Genomic DNA, 27,747 nt, shown 5'->3' on the forward strand with positions numbered 1-27,747 from the left:
TAGTAAATAAAATAAACTACTGTCTATGAGACTCAATTTGATGCAACATTATGTTTACTGCACTTTAACATAATATGTTTTCAGAACTCGGCAGCTACTGTTTTTTTATTTATTAATTTACAAACTTATTTAGTCTATTTAACGATAGTAAAAACGTTTCCTAAAAAAATATACTGATAAAAGTGAAAAAAAATTCGTCTAACAGAAATTAAAGCTAGGAAAAAAAAACATAATTATTACTGCCTCAAGACAATTAATTATTACAATGTTTGAGTATGCCCAAATGCTTACAGACTGGCTGGATTTTCTCCCTAGGGATGTAGATGTTTAAACATGGGCAGAACGGTGAATGTCACACAGTGTGTAAAGTGGCCATTTAAACCAACCAAAGACAGGTCATAAGCCCTCTAAATGTCTAGACTTCCACATTCCCTTCTCAATAATGTTTTCCCTCTCTGTTGCAATATTTTTTTTAAAAATAAAATAATCATAATTATTGTTTATATTCTCTCACGCGAACGCGCGAAAATCGCGAAAATTAAGAAAGACTTTTAGGTGAGATTTATTTACTACATTCGCTATTTAACATAAGGAAAGTCTCGGTATTTCTAGACTCGGTCTCCGAGTATCGTTTTAGCCTCGACACTCAGATTTGTATCAAGACTGGAAGCCCTAATTACAATACGTCATTTTAATAATATGATAACGCCATTTTTGTGAAAATTCCCTCAGGGACACTGTATGTGTATAGTCGTATAGTACAATAAATTTACCAACACGTCCTGTAGTTCAAAAGCGCATGAGCGGTTGAGATTCCAGTTCCTCCTTTCCAATTATGATGAAATTTAATGACAGACAGAAGTTAGATTATTTATTTATTTTTTATTTCACTTTTTTATAAAACATTTAAAAAAAAATATGAATACCTCACTGGGGACAATCCGAGTCGAGTCATTCATTTAGATGATTTAACTTATGGGTGTCTAAAAAATATATATAAAATACGTATAAAATAATACATATTCATACTTAAATCCACACAGATACATATATTTATATATATACATAAATAATAATAAGAAAAAACAGAAAAAAATATCATATTATTATTACAGCTTACAAACTTAACTACTGTGCAGACATTAGGTCGAGTAACAATTGAACGAAGTTATGCAGAAAGCAGCCAGTCCACAATTTTGAAAAAAATAGATATTGGCGTTTTCGGGTACAGTAAGGTCAATTTTATGTATTGTTAAAAACAGCTAGACCACTTTTATACAAAAAAACTGTAATAATCACCTTCTGAACGGCAGTTCTCAATTTGCAAAAAACACCCACAGCACTAGAAAGATCTGACGGTACTTTAAAAATTATGAAAACTGGTCAAACACATAATGATATTCTTGTTTGTAATGTAAAAAAAATAATGTTTGCATTGTTTATCATTGGTCAAATTCAAAAACATTCTAACTGATGTGTAGATTTGATTATTAACGCATTTCATAAAGGTGCTATTATCTCAGTTTCACTTTTTTATGGCTGGCTGCTTTCTGCATAACTAAATTCAATTATATCAAGTTTTACACCCTTAAAGCGCATTGACGGTATCGAATCTAGCTCTTATTTATAGTAACAATTGACTTTTTGGCGTTTGAAGGAAATCGTTTAAAAACAACACGCCTGCAGCTACAGAGCGCATGGATTGTGGAAGGAATACTGGACCCTTTTTAGAAATTAGTATGAAATAATGTGATAGTTGATGAAATTAACATACGGAAGCTAGATTAACAAACATCTTGCAGGTATAAAGCGCATGGACGAATTAAATTCCAATAACTGTATTAAAATTGCATACTTTATTTTTATTTCAAATTCAAACAGATGCACAGGTTAAATGAATATAAATAAAAACTATAAAAAATGCATTCATAGTAGGGCCTGCTATCCAATAATATGTATTCACTAAATTATAATGCAATAAAGCGACGACGGTTTAAACTATATAAATAATAAATATGCTATCTATTAAAATAAAATAAATATGAACAAAACAAGGAGATAGTGAGAGGGAAAAGAAGGAAATTAATAAAGTGTGGTGAAGGATGATTGGAGGAAAGTGGGAGTGGAAAATTGCTTTATATTTAATGATTAACAGCAAGAAAAGAGACAAAACGTCTATTATCTGTTATTCTGAATCAAGACTATTAGTTTTCTTCTATACCTAAAATATAGAGTGTTAAATATATCTACAGTATTAAAATGCTTGTTAAATAGTAGAATTGACAAAATCAGAAAAGTAAAATGTTTCCGATGATTAGTTTTCATATTACGAATATAGAAAATACAAGACAGACTAGTTGGTCTGGAGGAGACATGGTAAGCAAGTAGATGAATTAGTTCTGGGGAATCAAATTTATTACATGAAGTCCGCAATATCAAAATCATATAAACTCGATAGAATCTAATCAAACAAAGTTCTTAAAGAAGCTTTTATATTAGTACCAAGTTTCTAACCTAAGTTTGAATCCAAATTACGAGCAATTTCCAACTCTTTTTCATTTTGATTCCCTGACAAAACGCCGCGTTGTTTTCGATAAAAAAATATCTCTGAAATATTTAAATATAAAGTAGATGCTAACCTCCTCAATAATATACAAATAAATGCGGGAGTGAGAACATTCAGACATCGGAACATATTTAAACTGCCCTTCTTTTCAAGTAATGCTACGTACCACACACATATGACCCGCATGTGTCGGGAATATAATATATACTGCTGAATTAACAAAATTTTAATTTTTCATGATACCCTCCCAATTATTGCGGATAATCTCTTAGCAATTAATCTCAGTTAATAAGAACATAAGAAAAACACATGTTTCCTTTTATTGTATACTGTAACAGATTTTTTTAAATTTTATTAAATACAACAAACGTTACTCTATTTTGTGTTTTTCTATAATTAAATATATTCCAAAATGCCTGGGAAATTATATCGACGAATACCTTAAAATTGTATGTTTTCTAGTATGTCTTTTTAAAAAATTACCTAATAAAATATAAAAAAATAAATTTACCTAAAATTTATTTAAATAAAAAAATATGCATTAAGCAGAGTCGTAAATTTGTCAAGTGCTCATGATAAAAGGTACAGAATAAACAACTCAATAAATAAAAGTGTATTTATGAAACACACATATATTTATTTATATTAATATATGTTAAGAAGCTTGACTCACGCACGGAAGGGTCCGGGTTCGATTCCCGTTGAGAACACAAAAAAATTATGTGTTGTGATTTTTCTCAAACCTAGGTCTTTACCACTTATTTATTGATTTACCACTGTAATTGGGCCTCCTTGCCTGCCATGGTGAAAAAAAAACTAATTTGTTTATAATTTTAGTATTTGCAGTGTAAAAAAACTGCTCTTGACTTTGTTTTCTATGTTAATTATTACATAATTAACTAGTAGTATAAATTTGATATATCAGTTTTATACCTACTCTTTCTAGACCAGTTGTGTTTAACTAACAATATTTAGAGTTTGAATGTTACGTACAACTATTACACATTCCTGAAAAATTATTCACTAGTAAATTTACATTTACCAGAATAATTTTAATCATTTCCATTGTTTTAATTGTAGCCAATATAGTTTCAATACGCGTGTGCAAATCAAAATAAAATTTAGTAGAAAAAATTCACCTGATAATTTATTAATTCATTAACGACGAATAATAATTTTGAGCCAGCCAATGAAAATTGTTCAAAAGTAGCAGTGGTTTCCATCTTTAGCAAGTTGGTTTATTATAAGTATTAATTCTCATTCCTGACTCAGATGATTTCAGGGAGCTTCCTCTTTGATTAATGGCTTATAAATCATGAATAACCATTGCTGTGGCTTCCTTGAAATTTAAAGTGGTGTAGCGGGCCGTCCAATAAATTAACGCTGGATTACCTAACCATCCCTAGTGGATAAATCGTGTGGGGATGATTAATCGGGAATTATTTAACTACAAGACTGCTAAGAAACTTTAGGCACCTTTAAAAAAAACGGAATTTTAATACTTTATATAGACCAAACCAACGCAGAGCTCCTTTCTTGATTTTGTCAATAATGCTTTTCTCAGCCTTACATAATGTACGGATCTTAATATTTTCGCTTCTATTGTACATAGTTTTACCACACATTCGACTGAGACATTGTATTCCAACAGCTTCAGCCTACTTTCATCGCTGATTTTCCAAGTCCATACTTTGCTCACATACATATGGGTCGGAACCAGAACTCCATTGCGAACTGTTAATTTTGACTTAAATAAAGTTTAAAGTTAAATGATTGTTGTATTCTTGTCAAAATGTGCAAAATCAGTTGTTTTGTTTTACTTTTCCGTGCGAACTTTTTTGTCCATTTTGACGAGAACTAAACAATTATTTAACATTAAACATACAACTCCACTTTTTTTTATGCAACTGGCGCTTGGTCAGGAAAGTTTGCAATTATATCCAACAAAAAAAGAGACGTTCTATGCACTTTAATTTCCATGTAATATATTTGTATTTTTTTATTACTGCGTTATCAATATTCATTTGTATTTTTTGATCACATTATTCCAATTTTATTCCGATCGTTATTTATTTTTGAATTTTTTTTGTTTTAATGACAAAAAAAATCATACAAATTTAGATTTATACGTAATCAAATATACAAAATAATAGAATAATTGAAATCAATAGAAAAAGAATATATATATATAATAACATAATTGAAATGATAATTGAGATTAAACTAGAAAACTGAACTATTAAACCGGTTTCTAGAAACTCACTCTGTACCATAGTAAGAAATAAAAGTAATAAATAATATGCCAAACAAGAGTTAGGACCAAATAAAATAATACGTAATGAAAAAACATTAAAATATCTTAGAAAAACGAAATTTTTTGCTTATTATTAATCTAAGAAACAAATTTATTTATTTAGCTTGCATGGAGACACACCTATTGAATAATTATAGTGTGCAAAAAAAATCATTGTTCTAGTATCTAGTGGCATTATCCAGTGAGAAAATATAGAAATAAGTTTGTATGAAGAAAACCAGATCGCGTTTCTTCTTAACTAAATATTAACATATTACAACAGAGATGAAGAACATTTAAGAGAAGGTAATTTAGAAGTCTAGGCATCTACAGGGCTTATGACCTGTCAATGGCTGGTTTGAGTGGCCACTTTACACACTGTGTAACATTCACCATTCTGCCTATATTTGAACATCTATATTCCTTCAATTCTTTCATCTGTTGATGTTTGTGAAGTCAAAGAGCTGAAATCTTTATTTATGCGGGTGAGATTCATCTAATTGAATTGTTTCACCTACATACTAGGCATGTAGATGCCAAGACTTCTAAATTACATTCTCTTAAATGTTCTTCATCTCTGCTGTAATATGTTAATATAAACAGCTCCCCAGGGAGTTGAATCCAGTCCTTGTCTACAAAAATTTGAACAAACTCAAAATATTGTCTTAACTAAATATGTCATCACAAATTATATCAAAATATTAATATTTTTGTTGGTACGTATGCAAAAAATATTCGTGAATTTTACGTTTTAAGGTTTTTATATTAAACGTAATAAACATTGTTTTTTTTGCTTTATGCTGACTACAAAAAAAAATAAAGATATTCTGAACACGCTATTGTGTGATTCTCTGGGGATAGACCTTCCCTTCGCTTCTTTCACCTTCAAGAAAAGCATATTCGTTCGATTGGCTTGCTGGGTTGCTGGGTTGGCAGATATCAATGGGGAAAATAATGACTTATCGGTGATTGATTAATTGACTAGGCGATCAAACGTGCCAACTGCGCTGTATTCAATATATTTAATAATTATTATTTCGTTTACATCACTTTCGCATTTGATTGACAGGTTTCTTAATTCCCGAGTAATAAGTCTAAAAATACAATTTTGCTAAAATAATACCAAAAAAAAAATAGTTCCTTTAACTGTACCTCTAGTATTGTGCAAATTAATGTGAATTTTTAACAATTCTTTTATTTATTTTTTTACGATGGCTCCACTGCTACAGATTTATTTTGTCAGCTATTTATCATCATTATCAGTGGCACTACAGCCCGTTGTGGGCCCTGGCCTCCTCAAGAATTTGTCTCCATTTGTCCAATCGTTCTTATGTCACTTTCCACATTATCCAGCCATCTTAATTTTGGTCTGCTTCAACTTTGTCTGCCTTCCGGAGTGGTATAAATAATCTTTTTTGGGGTGCGGTTATCATTCATTCTGTGCACATGGCCTAACCATTGAAATCTTCTTATTTTGGATGAATTGTGCAATGTTGGGTTCGCCATTCAGTGCTTCTAATTCATGATTGAACCGTCTCCTCCACACTCCATTTTGGTTGATTAATCGTATTTTTATCTCTTTCAGTCATAACCCAGCATTCGGCACCATATGTAATGACCGGTCTGAGAAAAGTTTTGTAAATAATAGTCTTAGTTTTTTTCGTGAGCAATTTGGATCCCAGATGTTTAAACAAGCCATAATAACATCTGTTCGCTGCCGAAAGCCGTGTTCTAATCTCGGTACTATAATTGTTATCATTATTCATTACAGTACCTAAATATTTAAAGGAATTGACATTGCCTATGTGGTGTGTCCCAACGTCAATTGCCTGTTGTACATAGTTTATTTGTGACTTTCTTGCAAACATATATTTAGTCTTAGATGTATTAATTTTAACACCCATGTCATTTGCAGCCATTTCAAACTTTAAGAAATCATCTTTTAATCCCGGGACAGTTCTGGAGATTAAGTCTAGGTCATCTGCATAGGCTTATATCTGGGTGGTCTTTCTAAAGCTGTAAGCTATTTATACATGATATATAATATGTTTATACATTGTTTAAAAATGACAAAATTGTTATTTTGCATGGACTTATTTTTATGGAAAAATTTGAATCAAGCAGCAGTAAGATAACAAATCTTTCTGCACAATTCAGGACCATGTAATTTATCTCAAAAGTTGTTGAACTATTTAAAAAACGACTCAGTAAATCCTCTCAATTCGTCAGGTATATTCATATTCGCTATCGGCCTAATGGGTAATTTTCTTGAAATGTATTGTTTTTTTATTTATGTTTATAGCAATTCAATATAATACGTACAAAAATCGTATTGAACATATTCAAAATTATTTTCTTAGACAATTAGATTTCAGAAATAATGTTTCATTCTCAAGTAGGACTGAGTCAGCTAATTTTCACAAGGTTCAAAATCTCGCAACTAGGCGTACCATGTTGGATATGAGCTTTCTATACAAAATTGTTAATAACGTAATTGATAGCCCAGAAATTGTTAGAGGCATTTCATATCGAGTCCGTAGAACTCGTCAATCTGTACTCTTCGACATTCCTAAGTCAATGACTAATTATTTAAGAAATAGCACTCTACGAAGAATACAGATTACCTATAATGACAGTTTTAGTGACATCGACATACTACATTGTAAATACCATATTTTTATCAGATCAGTTAAAGACATTTTAAATTTATCTCCTGCTTGACTTTTAACTTTTAATTTGATTCTTGATTTTGTCTTTCAATTTTAACTTTTTAATTTTAATTCTTAATTTTAACTTTCAATTTAAACTTTTAACTTAATTTTAATTTAAACTTTTAATTTTAATTTTAACTTTTACTTTTAATTTTAATAATTTGATTTCAACTCTTAATTTATACTTACCTACATCTACTACCTGCATCGAATAATTTATTGTTACTTGTGATTTTTTTTTACAATTAAATTGAAATGTTCATGGAAGCAGAGAGAGAGGGAGGAAAGTAGAGTAGCTTTACAATGTCTTCTCCTTTAAATGAACTTTTTATGGAATATTTTTATTTTTACTTTTTTAGAATTAAATTATTTTTCCCCTCTCCTCCTGCATTCATTAGTGTGAAATCTGTAATTGGTCTTACTTTTTAAAATTGTTCTTTTGTACCTTGTTGTTTATATAAAGACTGTATGATTTCATTAATAAATAAATAAATAAATAAATATTTATTATGTATATAGGTAGCGGACCCGACAGACGTTGTCCTGCCCAAACGTTGGCTTGGCTGCTATTTATCACCTTGGAAAAAGACATTTTATTAATAAGTAGGTACCGAGGTACTTGTTAGTAATTAAATTCCAAAACTAAAAATTGTTATTATGAAAATAATATTGAATTTGAGTAGGTACCGAGGTACTTGTTTATGGTTGAATTCCAAAACACAAAATAAATATTTTTTCAAATATGGCATTCTTTTGCAAACGTCAAACTCCGGTCTTCTCACCAACATAGGAGTGTACATATATAGGAATACGATTGAAATGAATGTTTTAAATTTAATATTATTTTAGTACTACCAAAAATCCAATAAATATATTTAAATGGGTAGAAATTATAAAGAATTTAGGGAAAGAATCTCATTGAGATTCACAAAAAACAAATGCTGTTTGTAAACATTCAAAAACAAACTTTTTTTATACACAAAAAAATAACATCTTTCCATTTTATTGCAAATGCATTCTCTTCGAATGCAACCCTGGTAGATCAATGAATAAAACATGTATGCTTCTTACTTCTTTTTTTACATATTCGATTAAAAATTTTAATATCTACAAACACGCACTGCGCAAAGATCTGTATTTCTCTAAAAACCTGACATCACACGTACCGAGGAATTATATATATAAAGATACGTTCATTTTTTTATAGGTTAAATACTATTATTGTCAATGAGACTCAGCTTCCGACTTAAGCGGAAAGTTGAGTCGTTAAATGAGTCAAGATCATCTTCTCAGATTAAAAAGAAAAAAAACTAATCGCTCTTCCTGATAGAGGTATATACATATTTGTTTTTGAAAAAAAAAAAAAAAACATTCATATACACATAACATAACCATATCTGCACATTTTTTTCATTAAAGGTTTTATTTCCGTGTCATATTTTCTTTCTCATCAAATTTCATCATTGTAACCTTGTCATCAATTGATTTTTTTCCAATTGTCTTGAAGATATTTTTTTCAACACAAATGATTCATTCTTATCTACTCCTTCTACAGCTGTGTGACAAAAAAAAAACAAGCAACAAATATAAGGTACTTACATGGGCGGCATTTATAGGCGACTTCAACGTACTTCCTAACTCCTGGACACGGATCCCCTCCGAAGACCTTTGGACTGGTGTGGAACTTGCACTGGCGTTTCTTCTGACAAGCTTCCACGACGGTCTGTAACAGAGAATACTGAACCACTTCAGTCAGATCAGCCGAACTAGGAAATGGGAACAACGGAATTGACTTGCTGTGTTAAAGACATGTAATAATGTTTTATCCAGATTTCGTTTTACTCTTTCAAATATTTCATCTGTTGGCTTATGTATAAGTCACTGCACAACTCTGCTCCAGAATATCTAAGGGAACTCTGCATTCCAGATGAACTAGCTGACAGACGTCTTACGCTTAGATTAGCTACATCTACGTCGAAAGGAAAAGTTATTATACCTCTACGCAAACAGCGCACCAAATTCGGTTAACGTGCATTTGCGGTCGCAGGCCCTACGGCATGGAATGCTCTCCCAGCAAAAATCCGAAACTGTGAGAGTGAAGTGATGTTAAGGAAGAAACTTAAAACCCACTTGTTCTCTAAATTATTTGAATAAATTCTTAGTATGTGGTGGAAAAGTAATATGAAAAATTACATTATTTTTCTTAAATTAAAAAGTTAAAATTAAATTTATATCATTATATAATCACTTTGTAAAGCGCCCTTGAGGTACTATATTACAAAAATGGCGCTTTATAAGTTATCCAAAAGTATTATTATCATTTTTTTTTTTAACGCCAACATCTTATTTATTTTTTTAGGTAATAAAAGTTGCTAATTTTTTTATTTCCATGTACTTTCTTCAAACTTTTGTTTTTAATTTTAATTTTGTATCAACGTTTTAAGTATATCCAAAGGTTCGCAGACTGGCTGGATTTCCTCCCTAAGGAGATATTTAGATTTAAATTTGTTGCAACAGAAAGGGAAAATATTTTTGAGAAGGGGATATGGAAGTCTAGGTATTTACAGGGCTTATGACCTGTCATTGGCTGGTTTTAGTGGTCACTTTACACACTGTGCAACATTCACCATTCTGCCTATGTATGTTAAAACTTCCACATTTTCTCAACACTTCCATCTGTCGACTTTTGTGTTGTAAAAGAGCTAATCAAACTTTTTTTTCACAATAGGGAAATATCACGTTTTTGTTCTACATTTTTAAAGTTATAAAGATCTTTGAAACTGTCTACTAAAAAAATAATATTTTTGCATATTAGTAGAATAAAAATATTTTTTAATTTATTATTTTAAACTCCCGCAAAAACGGTCATTCCATTGGCCACGCCCCTAATACGTCACAATTCATGTTTATTTATTCCTGCCCATTCAAATATGTTAAGAACATGGTCATGAATCTTGACGTTAGAACACCCAGGCCAAATATGTTGCGTTTTTCTAGCAACGTATTTTGATTAATTTTTTTTTTATATTTATATACGAAAACATATATCTACAATATCCATATTCATTTCAAAAATACTATTAATCATTCTAAATCCATTTCATATGTTTTTATCGGAATTTTTAGTATCTGACATTTCCCTATTAATTGCTATTATCTTAGCCTTATAGTGAAATTTATAAAAATAAAAAATATATCAATGTCATTGCAATTTACCTATGTGTTTAAAAAGTTTTTTGCGTTCTTCTCAAAAAAAATATTTTTCGAGTTACGAAGGCGGCTTAGGGATTACACAGCTGTATTTATTTTATTTCTGTATTCAAGCGGATGAAAAATACCAAGAAAAACAAGAACCCTGGAAGTAGTTGGCGTGTTCGCCTACCATTTTTGAAGCCCTGGGTATAATTCCAAGCAGGGTGGATGTAAAATATTGATTGTAAAAGTTGTTTAAACAACATTATTTCATAGTGTCTGGACTAGCTCCTTAAGTGTGACACTTATCATATTACCTTAATTTTTCAAAAACAATCAATAAAAATTGCAGTTTATCTACAAAAACAGTAACCTTTATACATTAAATACCAAAAGTAAATTATGATTTTCATTAAATACTATTAGGAGCTATATATAAAATAAATGGCTGTTTAAATCAACTTTTATTTGTATTACTTATAGATCAATTTTTAATCCGGTTTTTAGTCTCATAAATAACAGTTTTAACATAGGTTTCAGGATTTTCCATAAACCTGTGTACAGTAATACTTTAGGGTTACCTGTACCATTCTTAAACCAGAAAAACATTTTTACTAAAAGTGATTTCAATCCGGCTTTGTAAACCTTTATCCATTTATTATATTAGATTATATTTATATCTTTGAGGACCATAATTTTATCAAAAGTAAATAAAAATATAATTGTATAAATTTCAAAAAAATCTGTTTTATAAAGTAGTATAATTTTATTATCACCAAACATCAAAAATGAAATAAACTATAAGAAAAGGAAATGCTGTTATTATTTTTCGGTAAAACAATACACTTTCTTTTTGGAAATATCAATGCATGTGACCCATTTTGCATTGCGATTATATTTTGTAGACATAACTACACAGATTTCAATACAATACATAAATATATATGTACTGAACCGGAGTGTGGTCCCTTTGGCTAGTGTCCCGGATCTGAGGTCTGTTCAATTCCTGACAGGGTGGACATGAAATATTGATTTTAGAGGTGGTTCTACACTGCAATATTTAATTGTTTCTGAACTGACACCTGGAGCGTAAAACTGATCACCGTAAATTCCATAATGCTACGAATGATACAACGCCAAACTAAAGCTTAAAGTAGTTTATACATATTTGTAACAAACAAGAGTGAAATGTCATGCCACAAATAACAAAATGTTTTTGAAATTAAAAAAGTAATAAATCATAAGCCTTAACTTATTCACATAAACAGTGTTAAAAGTATTAAGGCCTTACTTATTAACCTGGTACAAAGTTACGCCAAGGTATAGTGGTAAAATACGGATGGGAATACCATTCTTATCTTACCACTATACCGAGGCGTAACTTTCTGATTAGTTTATGAGTTAGGCCCATTGTAAATCTTTTAATTATAATGCCAAGAATGTTCGGCAAACATTCCGTATTCGGCCTATCCGGCTATTTTTTTTAAATATTCGGCATTCAGCCGAATACTGCGTACTATTTGGACAAATACCGGATACCTTCATTTTTTTATGATATAAAAAATAATTTTCCTGTGTATATGACAAGATTCAATGATTTTTAAAATCTGGCTGACTACACAACCTAAGATGTGCATTTCGCAGAAAACAGCCAGCCCTAGTAAAACTCAGATGTGTTTTATGTCATAACGTACTGATGATATTATTTTATGTTTATATTAGGATACTTAATTATAATTTATAATAACTTCAAAAAATATTTAGGGAATTTTTATGTTTTTTTTTAGTCTGGCTTACTACAAAACCAATAACATGCATTTTTCAGAAAACGGCCAGATCTAATATTGAATACAAACTCTGAGGTGACATTAATTTTCATGACATTTTCAGAAGGCAAATATTACAGCTTTTTTGTATGAAAGCGGTCTGGGTGTTTTAGGCAGAGCATAAAATCGACCTATTCTACTTGATAACACCAAAATCTTATTTTTCTCTAAATTGTGGACTGGCTGCTTTCTGCATAACTACGTTCATGTGAGGCATGTACAGTATTGTAAAGGTACAGTATGCGCAAGGTGTGTGTAGAGTACGCTCAAACGCTCATTACTAACAATACTATCAAATGACTGTTGAACCGTGAAAGGTGTTATGCATTTAGTCCAATTAGTTTGATGATTCAACTGAACATCAGAGTTCAGACAAAGGTCATTGTATGTCACAGATTCTGTTTTAGAAACATATTTGATCAATTTTAACTGTTCTAAATTTAAAACAATTTATCTGTAGTCCCTATCTTTTAGAGCACTTTTTAAAAAACAGTTTTTTTTAATAACCTGCTAAGCCTCTATTTTGAGGCTTGTCAGCAGGTGGGATAGAGGGGATAAGGAATGAGGTAATGAAAAATACACAACACCCAGATCAATTGAGAAAAAAAATATTCCTTAGATTTATTAAAAGCAACCCAAGAGCTTCAATGTTTTAATAATCTTCTGCCAAAAGAAATAAAATATATTTTTTTAAATGCTTCAGATTCGAAAATCTCTATTCCCATTAAGATATTTTCAATGTGAGTTTTTTAGATTTAAAAAAAATTTCCAAATATTTTTTATGTGTTTGTGTTTTATTTTATGTTTACTTATTTATATATACACCCAATGGGCATTTTTATGGACACATTTATGCATAGAAAATTATTATAAAAAAAATAGAAAGACTCAATGGTTTATATTAGACTTTGTGGGAGTGGAAGCGGGAGAGAGGTGTTTATAATTGAATTTGATTCAGTGATCGTTTGAAAGAAGACAACTTGTAATCAAAGAAATCAAGACAGGTATGTTTGTTGGCAGACCCAAGAATTCCGGGCATAGGGGAATGAAAACCATAGTTAGTTTTATGGTTATCGGTATGAATGAGTAAGTTTTGTCTGAGGTTTCTAGTTGAGATATTAGTGAGCTCAGAAGTTCAGGTGCATCAAAAAGTGAGTTGAAAGTTTTAAATAGGACTATAAGGTCGAATTTATTTCGACGGTCTTGAAGAGAATATATATTTAAGATAGTTTCTAACTCATTATACGTATATAGGTCTCTGGATAAGCCCAACCTCCAGCCTATCTTTCTCAAAAATCGATGTTGAACTGATTCAATATTCTTGATGTGAACATCATAATATGGAGACCAGATAACAGAGGAATACTCTATTTGCGGACGAACTAGGGAACAGAAGAGAGTTTTAAGGGTATTGATATTTTTGAAACCTAAGTTAAATATTTTTTATTTTATTTATTTATTGCTGCACAATTATAATATTTTTTATTTTCTGGCTTTTTTGAAAATTCTATGCTTAGTTGGGAACTTAAATCGATACGTTTATAAATATTATGGCACATGAAAAAACAATATTTATAATTAAAAATTATGCATGTCAAGAAATTCAATGGGGTTAAGAAATTTAATAACACACGGTGTATCAAAGTTAAGATCATGTGTCTAAAATTAGCCTCGTGGCGTAGTAGTCAGCGCGTTTGCCTACCATGCAAGAGGTAGCTCTCGGGTTCGATTCCTGACAGGTTTGACATGAAATATTTATTTGGTAATGTGTTTTTATACTCGAGTATTTCAAAGTACTTGGACTGTTACCTGAAGCGTTAGACCGATCATCTTACATTCAAGTGAAAAAAAATGTTTTAAAAAAATATCAAGATATACTGCGATTGGTTTACCAATGCAGTGCCCTATGCACCATTATGTACAGAAAGGGAATAATGAAGATGATCTGAAATTTAAATTTATTTATTTCTTAATTTTATAATTTAATTAAGTTATTAATTTCGATTGTTAAAGTAAAAACAACAATTAAAGTGATACATTTCTAGTAAAAAAAACAATACATAATTTAATAAACAGATAAATCAATAAATTTGTGGAGCAATTGGCTGTAGCTAAAATACATACTTTTTAGATTAATTCAGGAAATGGTCTGAAAATTTAAATATTAAAGTAAATGTTAAGAACTCTATTATTTTTCTTTGAAAAAAAAAATGTTCAAATTTATTATAAAAATACTCTTCCTCTTCTCACGCACTTTATTTCCTCATTTTTTATTTTATATTACCTGCCGTCTTACAGTGCTCTACTTTTTTTTTTTTGTAAATTATTTTACGTTTTCTCTTAATACGAACATGTTCAACTAAATTTGTGAAAAACTTTTACTGCATGTATGTACTATATTTTATACTTATTTGTTTATGTAATTTCGGTAAGTTTTCCAAATAAAAATAGAACAAAAAATCATCGCAACCATCATTTCCTAATGCGAATTGACAATGCATACAGCAAAGTATTGTTTAAATTGCAAGATACCTTGATAATAATTCTCAAAAACAGTAATTGTGTTTTACGTTACAACCATCGTTGGTATGCATGCAGAGCACAAATATTTAAAATTAACATATTATTCAACATAGGAATTGATATTAGATTATTTATTTTTATTTGCATATCACTAGCTAGTGGTTAGAGGGCTAGTTTGCAAACTATGTAACTTTAACATATTTCTTCATATAATTTCGTTAATTTGACTAGCTGAAAACTTTATTGAATTTGACTGGGTTGGTTCAAATCAACATGTTGATGAAGATGGATGAATTGAAAAAATATGTTATTTCTAATACTAACGCCATCATAATTATAGTGGAATTTGCTGGTGTAGTTAATGTTCTGACAAAGTGACGGGTATGTCTAGAAACCGTTAGACATAGAAAAGTTGCTAAATGGGTATATATAATCTAATACTTACTTAGATTCATTGAAATGATTGACCACAAAGTTTGTGCTTTAAATATTAATAATATATTTATTTATTTTATATATAGGTAGGTGCAACTTTGGCAAATAACAACAGTCATATGCAGTTATATTATATCCTGTTTTTCTTTTTATATCCCATAAGTTTTTTTTTTCTCATGTACTCGTTTATTCAGAAATATATAAATTCTAATAAATAAATAATTATAACAGTGTAAGTCACTCTCCAACCACAAGAGTAATTTTCTTTTTTGAGAGTTACAGTTATTATATTAACTAGATGTAAAGAAGTAGATTTGTGTAGAGTTTAAAAAAACATGTACCATTTATGAAATATATTGATCAATAAAAATAATAAATATATGAAGAAACATAGATATGTACCAAAAACTGAACAAAAAAAAACATAAAACTAAGTAACAAAAACAAACAAGTTCAATAAAATAATGGTTTACAAAATATTCATACACACGATCAACATATAAGACTTCGAGCTGGCTCATGCCAATCTATCATTCCACACTGTGTTAGTGGCGAAGAGACCTACGAAAAGCCGGAAGATCTAACCCAAAGAATTCCAAGTTGTATGACGAATTGACTAATCTACACATTCTGGACATTGGGGCATAAGAACAAAGGTTTCTCTAAGAAGATTTTTACTTCTGGTAATAGGGTTGTGAATTATAATTAATCTTGATTTATTTTTATATCCCAATTGTGTTCCACCATTTTACATTGATTTTTTATAAAGTGAAGCTATTTGAGAACGGGTAAAACGTTTAAACTTTTTCCAATAAGTAAATTTTTTTTTTTCTTTCCGTATTTAAAGGGTTGAAATTTGAAGGTTTGATTACTTATCCTTGAAATTAATTTCAAGAAAAATCAAGCCTTATCCCAGTTTTTTTGATAAGAGTAAACGAAAAGGTTCCTTAAATAAATATTAAACGCACGCCAAAGTGAATTAGGTTTTTTTTGTTGATTAAGTAGTAAAGATTTTTTAATCTCCCGTCCAAATACTCTAATGACTTCAATGTGTATACCTAGTATATAATATAAATATAGAGCAATGTGGTGGTTTGTTTTCAGTTTGATTCGTTTTTTCTGTAGCAACCCTAATTAATGGCGGAAACAAGCACTTAAAGGATTTGAAGCGGGAAATAGAACAGAAAAACTACTAATTAAAAACAAAATAGCAAGATCTTATCCATTTAACTTCATGGTGACTCTTTCTAGGATTCAACAAGAATTGTCGAATTGTCAATTTTTCACAATTTTGTGTAAAAGTAAGTAACATAAATTTCATTTGTTGTGATATATTGCACTTTTAGAGTAATAAGCTCATCCCAAACCAACAATTCAAATAAAACTTGAAATAAAATAATGTAAAACGGAATTTTTTGTGTTAATGAAATAAAAAATGTTTATATTTACTTCTCAAACATTATTTGATACCAGTTATAAAGAGATCTCACTTTTCAAACAAATTTACCGTTTTTTCTATTTTAATAAAAAAATCTCATATTTTGTGGATGTACATTGTACTGTGGATGTTTGTACCATGTACTGTTTGCCATGTACTGCGGATGCTTCCTAAAAGCCTTAACCACGCTTGCCTTCTTTACAACATCAGGTTTTTAGACGCCCTGGACGTCCACTGCTGACCGTTTGTCTGCAGTTCATGTCAGAACTGCGGGACGCGAACCTGACTTGGGAGGATGCACAAGATATGGCAGCCAGCAGAGATGCCTGGAGGATCTTTGTAGACACCATATACTCAAATTCAGAGCGAACATGAAATGATGGTATTAAATAAAAAAATATGTACAAAAAAGCATTATATAATTTGTTCTTATGGTGCGAATTAGAACTGCATCTACCATATGTATAATTTTCAAAAGCCTGTAATGTGTCTGAGATACATTCAATGTATGCTTAATTTATTCCCCTAGACAGATTTGGAAATATACATTGTCAGCTACCATGCTCGGGGACATATATATATAACAAAAATAATTAATAATACCTACACATTTATGCATTGACCTATTATATAATACACATAGATGCGCCGAATATATTTTTAAATTTTTTATTAGGGTCTCGAAAGCGTATCCATAGTCACCGAGTTTGTTTATTACTAGGGTTGCATTTGAAGAGAATGCATAAACTTTAAAAAGTGGGAGGATACCTATTTTCGGTATATAAAAAAATTTGTGTTTAAATGTACCCGAACAACATTAGTTTTTTGTGGATCCCAATTAGATTCTTTTCTAAAATTCTTTTAATTTAATCTTATGATTTATAAGAAATAGTAATTATTGGATTGTTTTTCTGTCAATAATGTCACCGTAAAACATTATTTTGGATAATTTGATATAGTGGTAAGCTGCGCATAATCGCTTCTATACATGATTTGGCCCAGAGATATACCCTAACATAATTTGAAAAGTAAGAACCAAATAATGCATGATGCCAATCTGTATCCAGTTTTCATCAATTTTTTTTTACTTAATATGGCAATTAATGACATTTTTCGTACGCAGTCGCACTATTAATCAATTTCAAATGCAATATTTTGAGTTTGTCTAAATGTTTGTTGATAAACAACTGGATTTCACCCCCTAAGGAGGCTTTTAGATTAACAAATTACAGCAGACAATGAAAAACATTTTAGAGAACGGAATACGGTTGTCTAGGCTTTTACAGGGTTTATGTCCTACCTTGGCTGGTTTAAGTGGCCACTTTACACATTGTGTAACACTCACTATTTTGCTTTTATTTGAACTAACATATTTTTTTCATTCGTCCATGTGTTGATTTTGTTGAAGTTAAAGAGCTGAAACCTCTATTGTTGAGAAGAGATTCATCTGATCGAATAATGTAAGAATAATGTAATATGGATATTCAAACATAGGCAAAATGTTTTTTTTTTTATTATTTAGGAAACATACTACAGTTACATAGTTTTATATTTTACACAGCTAGACTTAGCTCTAATGGACCAGTGAAATTATATGTAAGGTTATTAATTAAAGTACAAAAAAGAGAAGGAAAATAAACATAAATAGAAGTTGTTTAAGAATTAAAATTAAAGTAAAAAAATGAAGAAAATTTGTAAAAGTCATTAAAAGTTAAGGATTCAAATTAAGAATAAAAAACATGCTTGGATGTAAAAATAAAATAAAATAGTATAATTTTTTTAAAAAGAAAAAACTAAGGGTTATGTTAAATAGTGTGTAAAGTGGCCACTTAAACCAGCTAATGACAGGTCATAAGCCCTGTGGATGTAGGCATCCATTCTATATTCCCTTTTCTAAAATGTTCTTCATCTCTGTTGTATTATGTAAACTTACTGTTTGCTTTTAATTACTGTTTTATTGCTATCAATATCATGTCATAAAATTTATATTTACCTGTTATTTTCATAAACAACTAATGTTTTAATTAATGGCAAGTAATTGAATGTTTTTGCCTGGAGAAAGTTTTATAAATACATTGTTTTTCATATCAAAATTATTTCAACACAGAGGGAAAACATTTTGGAGAAGGGCATATGGAAATCTAGGCATTTACAGGCCTTACGACCTGTCATTTGCCGGTTTAAGTGGCCACTTTACACGCTGTGTAACATTTACCATTCTGCCCATGTTTGAACATCCACATTTCCTCAACTCTTCCATCTCTTGACTTTTGTAGTAAAAGAGCTAAAACCTTTATCACGTGGGTGAGATTCATCCATTCAATATTCTACATTACTTTTTTATACTTTTGTCTGAGGAGGAATTAGAACTCGGGCCAGGCGTTTAGAACAAAAAACATTGAAGTCCCATAGTTATTTGATCGTTCATATTTTTTTTTTATAAATATTCATATCAAAAGCCTATAAATCCAAAAAAACACCAAAAAACTGTTTTTTTGTCGAGAGATACATTTGAAACAGTTTTACAAGTTTAAACCGCTCGCGCTCTCCTGAACAATTTACCAAATGTGACTTCAAGCATTTCCGCTTTAAGGTTTAAGTTGTGAATCACGGATCAGAGGTCCGAGGCTCGAATTCTACTTTACCCAAATTGATTTTAATTTTTTGTAGTGATTTATTTACAACTCGTTGGAAATGGCCACCAAAATTGTAATATTTGGGTATGTAAATAAACAAATATTTATTTTTACAAAAAGAAAAGGTACACAATTACAAATGTTTTTTTTCTTCAATATTGTGGTTTAAAAATGGATAGAATTATCGTAATCATTGGTCAAAAAACTTGTAGAACAAACATTAATTATATTTGATTTAATTGCTTTTAATTGCTTTTAATTTAAAAAAAAATCGATTAAGATTACAACCCGGTGTTAGAAATAGAACCAAAATCCTGGACGAGTGCTTTCGACTCGATGGATACTCTCAGATGAAAATCCTTCATAAAGAAATCGAGTGGAGATAAGTTCACCTCATAGTGTTATGGTCAGTGCGTTTGCTTACTATGCTTGAAGTCCTGGGTTCGATTCCTGAGAAGGTCTTCATGAAATATTGATTAAAATTGTACTTCTACACTTCAATATTTCATATTCTAAGACTGGCACTTGAAGCGTAAGGTTGATCACCCTTACCTCGTCTAACAGATGATCGATATGCTTTGAATTTAGTGTAGAGGCATGCAGTAAAAAAACATAACAAATCATTTAATTGTATAATACTTATAAAATATTTTGTGTACATTTCATGGAATTATTTTCAGTAAAAATCAAAACAAGGAAGTTTTTTAATGCCAAAAATCAAACGGTTTTTCTGAAAATAAAAACTCGCAATACTGCTTTAAAAACAAATTAGATGCCCTCTTACTAATTCAGCTTTAAAAGAAAATATAATTTATGCTAACAACCATTTCATAAAAAATAATTATTATCGCCGTAGTAAAAGCCGTTTTAATTTTTCGCGCTTTTGATCATTACGAACATCGTTAATGAGATATGCAAGTAGAAACGCTTTACTTTTATTTCAAATAAAAAAGCCTCTCATCTTTGATTAATTTGTAGATAAATAAAGTATCATTAATTCATTCATTACTCCAATATGGAAGTTCTAGGGGAGGGGGAAAATTACATAGAAAGCAAAGTTTATTACCTTGGAATAACACGAATAATTTTTATGAAAATAATTTGAGGTAAAAAAAACAAGTAGGTATGCAATTCTGAACGCTCTTGTGGGAGTAGATAATGATTTGTTAGCGCGTAATTAGCATGTAAATTATTACGTGCAAGCAAGAGACAAGTCCGTCTCCAAGAGCTTATGTCATTTATTTTATTTATTTATGCTTTATTAAGTCAGTGTATAAGACCTGAGAATTTTATAAACTTTTAATAAAGATAATTTAAGTATCGAAATTTCTCAAGAAAATAATAGTATATTTTAAAAATAAATTATAAAAAATTTTAATGCTTTCAGTTTCTTTTATTTCTTCAGGCAACTCATTTTGGGTTTGGCGGGTTTCTTTAAATTTACAACCACGGTTTTTCCGGGTTTTTTAGTTGTTTCCAAGGGGTCAATAGCAAACGACTTAAATGATTAAGAGTTTTTTAAAAGAATTTAACGAATTTCTGAATTTCAAATATTAAAAATAACTGTTGAAAATCAATGAATGTGCAAAAGTCAAGCGTCATGGTCTTTGAAAGAAATGTAACTATGACTGAATGTAAGATTGTAGTAAATGGAGATAGTTTGAAACAGGTCGAAGAATTTGTATATCTGGGTAGTATGTTTACTAGAGTTGGAAATATGGGCAAGGATATTGAAAGGAGGGTTAGTGCCGGTAACAGAGTTAATGGTGCCTTAAAGTCTGTCGTAGCAAATAAGTGTCTATCGCAAGAGGCTAAATTAGCAGTTCATAATGGAGTTCTGGTACCAACCCTAATGTATGGAAGCGAAGCATGGAGTTGGAAAAAAAGGGACGAAAGTAGACTGAATGCTGTTGAAATGCGATCCCTCAGGCGAATGTGCGGAAAAACAATGTATGATAGGTGCCCTAATGTCGAAATTAGAGCAGAATGCAAGGCTGAGTTAAGCATTATCGACCAAATTAAGAAAGGTCTTTTGCGATGGTTCGGTCATGTGGAGCGAATGAATGATGAAAGAACGGCTAAAAAGATTCATGATGCGAATGTGTCTGGTTGTAGAAGTCGAGGAAGGCCGAGAAAGACATGGCATGATCAAGTACAACAAATTCTTGAAAGTGGTCATGTGAAAAGTCGGAATAATCGACGTGCGTGCATGAGAAGATGTACGAATGTGAAGGAAGCAAAGGAAGTGTACCAGGACAGAGTGGTGTGGCGTTCTATCCTCTCTGCCTACCCCTCCGGGGAAATGGCGTGATGGTTAGTTAGTTAGTTAGTTAAAAATAACTGTTAATAAATTTAACATTTTTAAGCTTATACATATATTTTATGTATAACATAAAGAAAAGTGTTACAAATATCTATTTTTAATAAAACTACTTTACAACCATCAATGAGCTCAAAGTATCATCATTAAGTCGGGTTCTGAGTTTATTAGTAAAAAGACGCACTACAGAAAACGCTCGTTCAGCTTCCACCGAATTCGGTTGGAAAGGCCTGAAAAGTTTATCTGGCATTTCGGGTCGGCTCTGGTGCCCGAAACAATTCAATTTCTTTTTTTATGATATATGAATCAGATTGAGATTTGTTTTGATTTTCTTAATTATCATTCTCCTGCAGATATATACTAAGCTCATCAGAAAGGGACATTTGTTTAGTACAACCACCAATACTTGTAGCATCTATTTCATCTTTAAGTCCCACTTCAACTGCTTCTTCTAGTTCAGACTCTGAGTCATTATCATTTACGTTAAATAAAAGTTTTATTTATCACCAACAAGCTACACAAAGTGGCTTGGTGTGATTTTAGTTTTAGTAAAAATATCGCAAGTGAAAAATTTTTTTTTTTTTTAAATTGTAAAAATGTATAATTCTACTATTAAAATAAAAAAAATAAAAAATTGCCAGAACTGTTTCGGATCATTATTGGCTTCTTCAATTTCTTTTTGAAATTATTTTTCTCTAGACTGTTTAATAATTTTACAACATAAGTTTCTGTTACGTTTATAAAGTTTGATTTGATTCAAGTCTTATTTATTTTTCAATTGTTGATGTAATTTATTTCTTTGCCTAATGCTCATAAGTATACCTTGGGTGACACAAGGTTTTTTAGTAAATTTTTTATGTGGTATTTTGACTTCAATCGTTTCCGTTGATTCCAATAATTGAGATTGTATGTAACTTACAAAATATTTCCAACAATCGTCTAGATTGTTAATATTATACTTATCATTCCAGACTTTAGATTTGATGGAGTTTTTGAGTTTTAATAATATTATTTTACCGTTACTATACAGTAAGCCAGAAGTTTTTTCACATCTTCTTTTTTTTTGGCTGAAATCACGTTCTGTTTGTGATTTTTTTTCGATTTAAAAAAAAACTCAACACCAAAAAAAAAAATGTAGATATTTCGCTTTGTGAAAACTCTATGGAGTGTAGATATATAGTTTTGTTAAAATTCACGATATTTGAACCGTTACAACTTCGCACTTCGCACATTGAGATTTTGCGATTGCGATTGTGATTTTTAATCGGGGCTGAAAAATAATCGCACTGCGTTTTAAACCTTAAACTATAGTTCTCTGTATACAACAAATCTGTTCTTTAAAGCTGAAACGCTGGAAGTAACATTTGGTAAAATGGTCCTTCTAACGGTTTGAAGTTGTAAAACTGTTTCAAATGTATCTCTCGAAGTAAAAACCTAATTTTTTGCTGTTTTTTTTTATTTATAGGCTTTTGATGTGAATATTTAAGAAAAAAACATTTTGGACTATCAAATAACGGAAGGACATTGATGTTTTTTGTTATTCAATCAACCCTTTAATTCATCCTCGGACTTTAGTATAAAAGTAATCAAGAATATGGAATGAAAAACAATGGATTTATTAAATTTTCTTTAAGCAAAAACATTTAATTACGTGCCATTAATTAAAACATTAGTTGATTAGGTAAATAACTGGTAAATATAAATTTTATTACATGATATTAATAGCAATAAAACAGTAATTGAAAGTCAACAGAATGTGAAAAAAAGCAAAGTATATTAATGAAATTAACGACAAAAAAAATATAATATTTTTCAGTATGGTTTATTATGACTATGACGATAAGAGTTAATCTTACTCAAAATTTCTCGCTGCCTCAGAGGTAGTTTTTTAAAAAAATTGTGGAATTTATTTGGTATCCACTGCTTTTATACCAGCAAAACGTTGAATTTAGTTGAAAGCATGAGTAATACTGCTTTAATACCAGCAAAACTTACTAGCTAACTAATGGTATAACTATAATCCTTTTTTTCATCTATTGATATATTTTACATGCCCCTTAATTTACTTAAAAATTTATTAAGACTCATTATTTCTGTCTGCGATACGATCCCACTTATTATTTAATGATGCTCACACTTACACACACCTGAACTCTTACTCTTACACTAATACACATAAACACACATCTACACTTACTCTCATACAAATGCACATTAACACACCCTTTTGTTGTAACTCAATTTTAAAGTATGTATTATTCTTATTTAGAAACTTTGCTGGTCTGTCTGTAAACTGTATTTTTTTTATGTAACTATATCATTGTCGACTGTTTGTTTCTTTAAAATAAATAAAACGTTAAACTTTGTTGAAAACATGAGTATAACACTGCACTACTGGTGTTTTAGAACAAGCTATCTCAGTAGTGGTATACCGGAGGACTCCAATATTTTGAGCATTAATAGAATCTGAATATATGAACAAAATGATATTCATAGCACAATTTTGCAAAAAATGTGACTTCTAGCCTTTCAGCTTTAAAGTACACATATATATTAAAATAGAAATCAGTGCATAACGCACTTGCCGCTGGGTATCCCTAATTTGTAAACTTGAGTGAAATAAAGCTATGTCGTACTACGCGACTCGGCTTAATATAAGATATTATATCTTCATTTGTTTGAGAGCCGTACCGAGTCTTAGTAGTTAAATTTTGTCCTGATTCCAAGTTGAAAATTATAATTGGTATTGTAATGTATAATATATGTAACTAATTCCCCGGGTTTGATTAAAAATTCCCTGGGTTTTCGGGTTCGTAAAATCTTTTGAAAACCCGGAGTTTTTGAGTTCTTGGAAACCCTAAACCCTGTTCCCGAATAAAAGAAACATTTTCCGGCTGTCAGTTTTGTCTCCGCAAACTTCAACCAAACGATTAATCCAAGTAATGCCAAATCTGTTTGATAAGACACAAAATTAAAGATTCAGAGCGCCTTTGGAATAAATATTAAACGTTTTAATCAACGTTTAAGAAAAAAAAGAATTTACTCGAGATTGCCTAATATTTAGGTATTATGAAGAGTGGACTCAAATCGAATGGAAATATTACTACTACTGCTACTACCATCACGCTATTTCCCCTTAGGGGTAGGCAGAGAGAATGGACCGCCACACGCATCTATCCTGGCATACATTTTTAACTTCTTCCACATTCATACATCTTGTCATACATGCCCTTCGGTTCTGTCCGCTTTTGACATGACCGGACTTAAATTTTTGGTTTATCTGATCTTGCCACGTCTTCGTTGGTCGTTCTCGTCTCACGTTACCGTTCATTTTCGCCATATATACTTATTTTAGCATTCTTTCGTCGTCCATTTGTTCTACGTGACCAAACCATCTCAGAGACCCTTTCTTAATCTTATCAATTATACTTGACTCAGATTTACACTTTCGCCTGATTTCATCATTCGTAACGCTGTCATACATTGATTTCCCCCACAATTGTCTAAGAGATCGAATTTCGACCGCGTTCACTCGGCTTTCATCCTTCCTCTGCCAGTTCTACGTTTTACAGTATTGGGACAACGAGTTGAAATTAACGACACATAAAAAATTATGTTTTACACTTTCGATATTATTTATGTGAAATTGATAATATTATAATGACCTTAAAACCGGATTGCATTCAAGTTGGCCACGTACATAAGCAACATACAAAATGTTTGTTACATAAGCCGAGTCAAAATCTCTGATCGTCCGCAACAGAAATCCCAGAGTCTTCATGCTTTTATTTGTTATGCTCTCTGTACATTTTTAATGAAGTTTAATTTTTCATCAAATATAATACATACCAAGATTGATCATTTTAGTCACACGCTCTAAATAAATAAAACTTAAAGTATAGTTGAAGCAAATAAATGAAACAAAATAAATTGTTGTCGTCAAAAATTCGAACTAATGTTAGAAAATTAGTATTACATACGTACCAACTGTTAAATTCTTCCAGTTTTGGATTCTATTCGTCTAAAATTTTACTTACTTTATTGAAATAATAAGTAACCCTCAACGAGTTAACAAACGGAGTAAATAATTTGGAATCCATATATTTCTTAAACAAACCTGCATTTCTGACTGGTCGGATTTCATCTATTAGGCTGTTCAATATCACCTTTTTACCTTATTTAGGAAGGACCAATGCCTCAGCACATGTTTAGCCATTTTGTTTAACACGCCGCAAGCGTGACTTTGTTCACTTACTTAGAGAATTTTTTTTTATTTATTTAAAGTATAATGTATTTACATCATCTTAGAGTGTAAAACCAATTTTTGAATTTTATTTTCCCTTCCTATGAATCAAAAAAATAAATGTTTTACTTTTCATGAATTTGACCCAGGACCACAAGCATGGTATAAAAACGCGGCAACCATTACACTACATATTGCAAATCTGGAGTCCATGCAATAACTGACCGGAATTCGGTCGATCCTATTGTAATGGACAAGTTTCTGGACGAGATTGGACAAGATTCCTGATATCCATAAGCTACGATGCAGACACCAGTGTACATTAGCTGGATACGAGGACACTGTGGAATCTTTGGCAACAAAAAAGCTGACGAAAAGGCTCGGGAAGCTACGCTTAAGAAAACAGCCCCCGATTTCGCTGATTTTTCGATCAGTTTTGCCAAAAAGAAAATAAAAAGCAGGACCCTTCAACTCTGGAACGAGTGTTATTTGAGTGAGACTACCGGAAATGTAACTAAAATGTTAATCCGTACCATTTTCCATGCCTATGATTTCAAAAAAATGCAGAATGCTGGCAAGGAGCTTACCCAGATGCTTACGGGTCATAGTGAGTTCATGAGCTACCTGCATCATTTCAAGCTCTCTGAGATCGACAGCTGCCCATGCAACGATGAAACTCCTTAAAATGTCCCTCACCTGTTGATGCATTGCCCCTTTTTCAACTTTCGAAGACAACAGCTGGAGACACGATGCAGAAGCCTGGGTGAAGATCTATGCGACATTCCATCGGTGATAGGAAATAAAGAACTCACACGAGAGGTAGCGTCATCCATGATCAATATAGGGCAGGCAATTGGTAAAATAAACCAAAGTAGAGAACAAAATGCCGAACATTCCTCTATTGGAACGGAAGGCCTGTTGACTACTGCCAACAGGCCGGCTTCTCACGAAGAGTTTTAAATGGTTTTCTCTCCACGTGAGCAAATGTTGAGAAGTTCCTGATTAGCCCACATTTATATATCCCTCCTGATCCCAATAGTTTAGATAAATTTTAAGATGATAATTTTAAAAAAAAAACACTTTTTCAAATATAAACCTTGTTTATTATAAGCAAGGTAAATAATAAAGCAGCTCCCATATAAAAATAATAAAATTTAAAAAAATATTACCTTACGAGGCAGGCTTATCTCCTCTCGATTTACTTTTTTAACATTTTTACCTACGAGTAACCATTGAGCCAAAAAAATACCTCATGTATTATTTTTGTTTTTCACACCCGGAACCGAATTCGTTATTCGACGGACACATACATTTCTTCCATATTCTTTACTCAAACATTCCACTTCCGTTACGACGTCGATGGTAAACAATGAAATTGTTTTTGTATTTTATTTTTACTCACCTACACCTGGATAAAACATTACATAATGTCAATAACAAGCATTTTTAAATATACTGTACAATATCGCATCCCTGTAAATAAAATAAAGTAATAAAATATTACTGTTTTTGAAATGGTGTTTTGTGTTTTTTTTTGTAATATGAACAAATACTAAACTATTTA

The 27,747-nt window shown here is 30.8% G+C and overlaps 1 protein-coding gene across 1 annotated transcript in view; it reads right to left on the reverse strand.

Annotated features, from left to right (window-relative positions):
- Positions 1 to 9,165: 9,165 nt before the first annotated feature.
- The window catches only part of LOC148283419 (D-galactoside-specific lectin-like), a gene marked incomplete at its 3' end in the record, with an annotated part of 48,225 nt that continues 29,643 nt past the window's right edge, over positions 9,166 to 27,747 (reverse strand). Inside the window, exon 3 of the mRNA XM_088223547.1 lies at positions 9,166 to 9,308. Coding sequence (XP_088079673.1) covers positions 9,166 to 9,308 — 143 coding nt within the window. The remainder of the gene's footprint in view (positions 9,309 to 27,747) is intronic.

The sequence above is a fragment of the Micrasema longulum genome, unplaced genomic scaffold (assembly GCF_059751315.1).
Source record: "Micrasema longulum isolate JH-2025_06_02 unplaced genomic scaffold, ASM5975131v1 h1tg000241l, whole genome shotgun sequence".
Taxonomy (NCBI): domain Eukaryota; kingdom Metazoa; phylum Arthropoda; class Insecta; order Trichoptera; family Brachycentridae; genus Micrasema; species Micrasema longulum.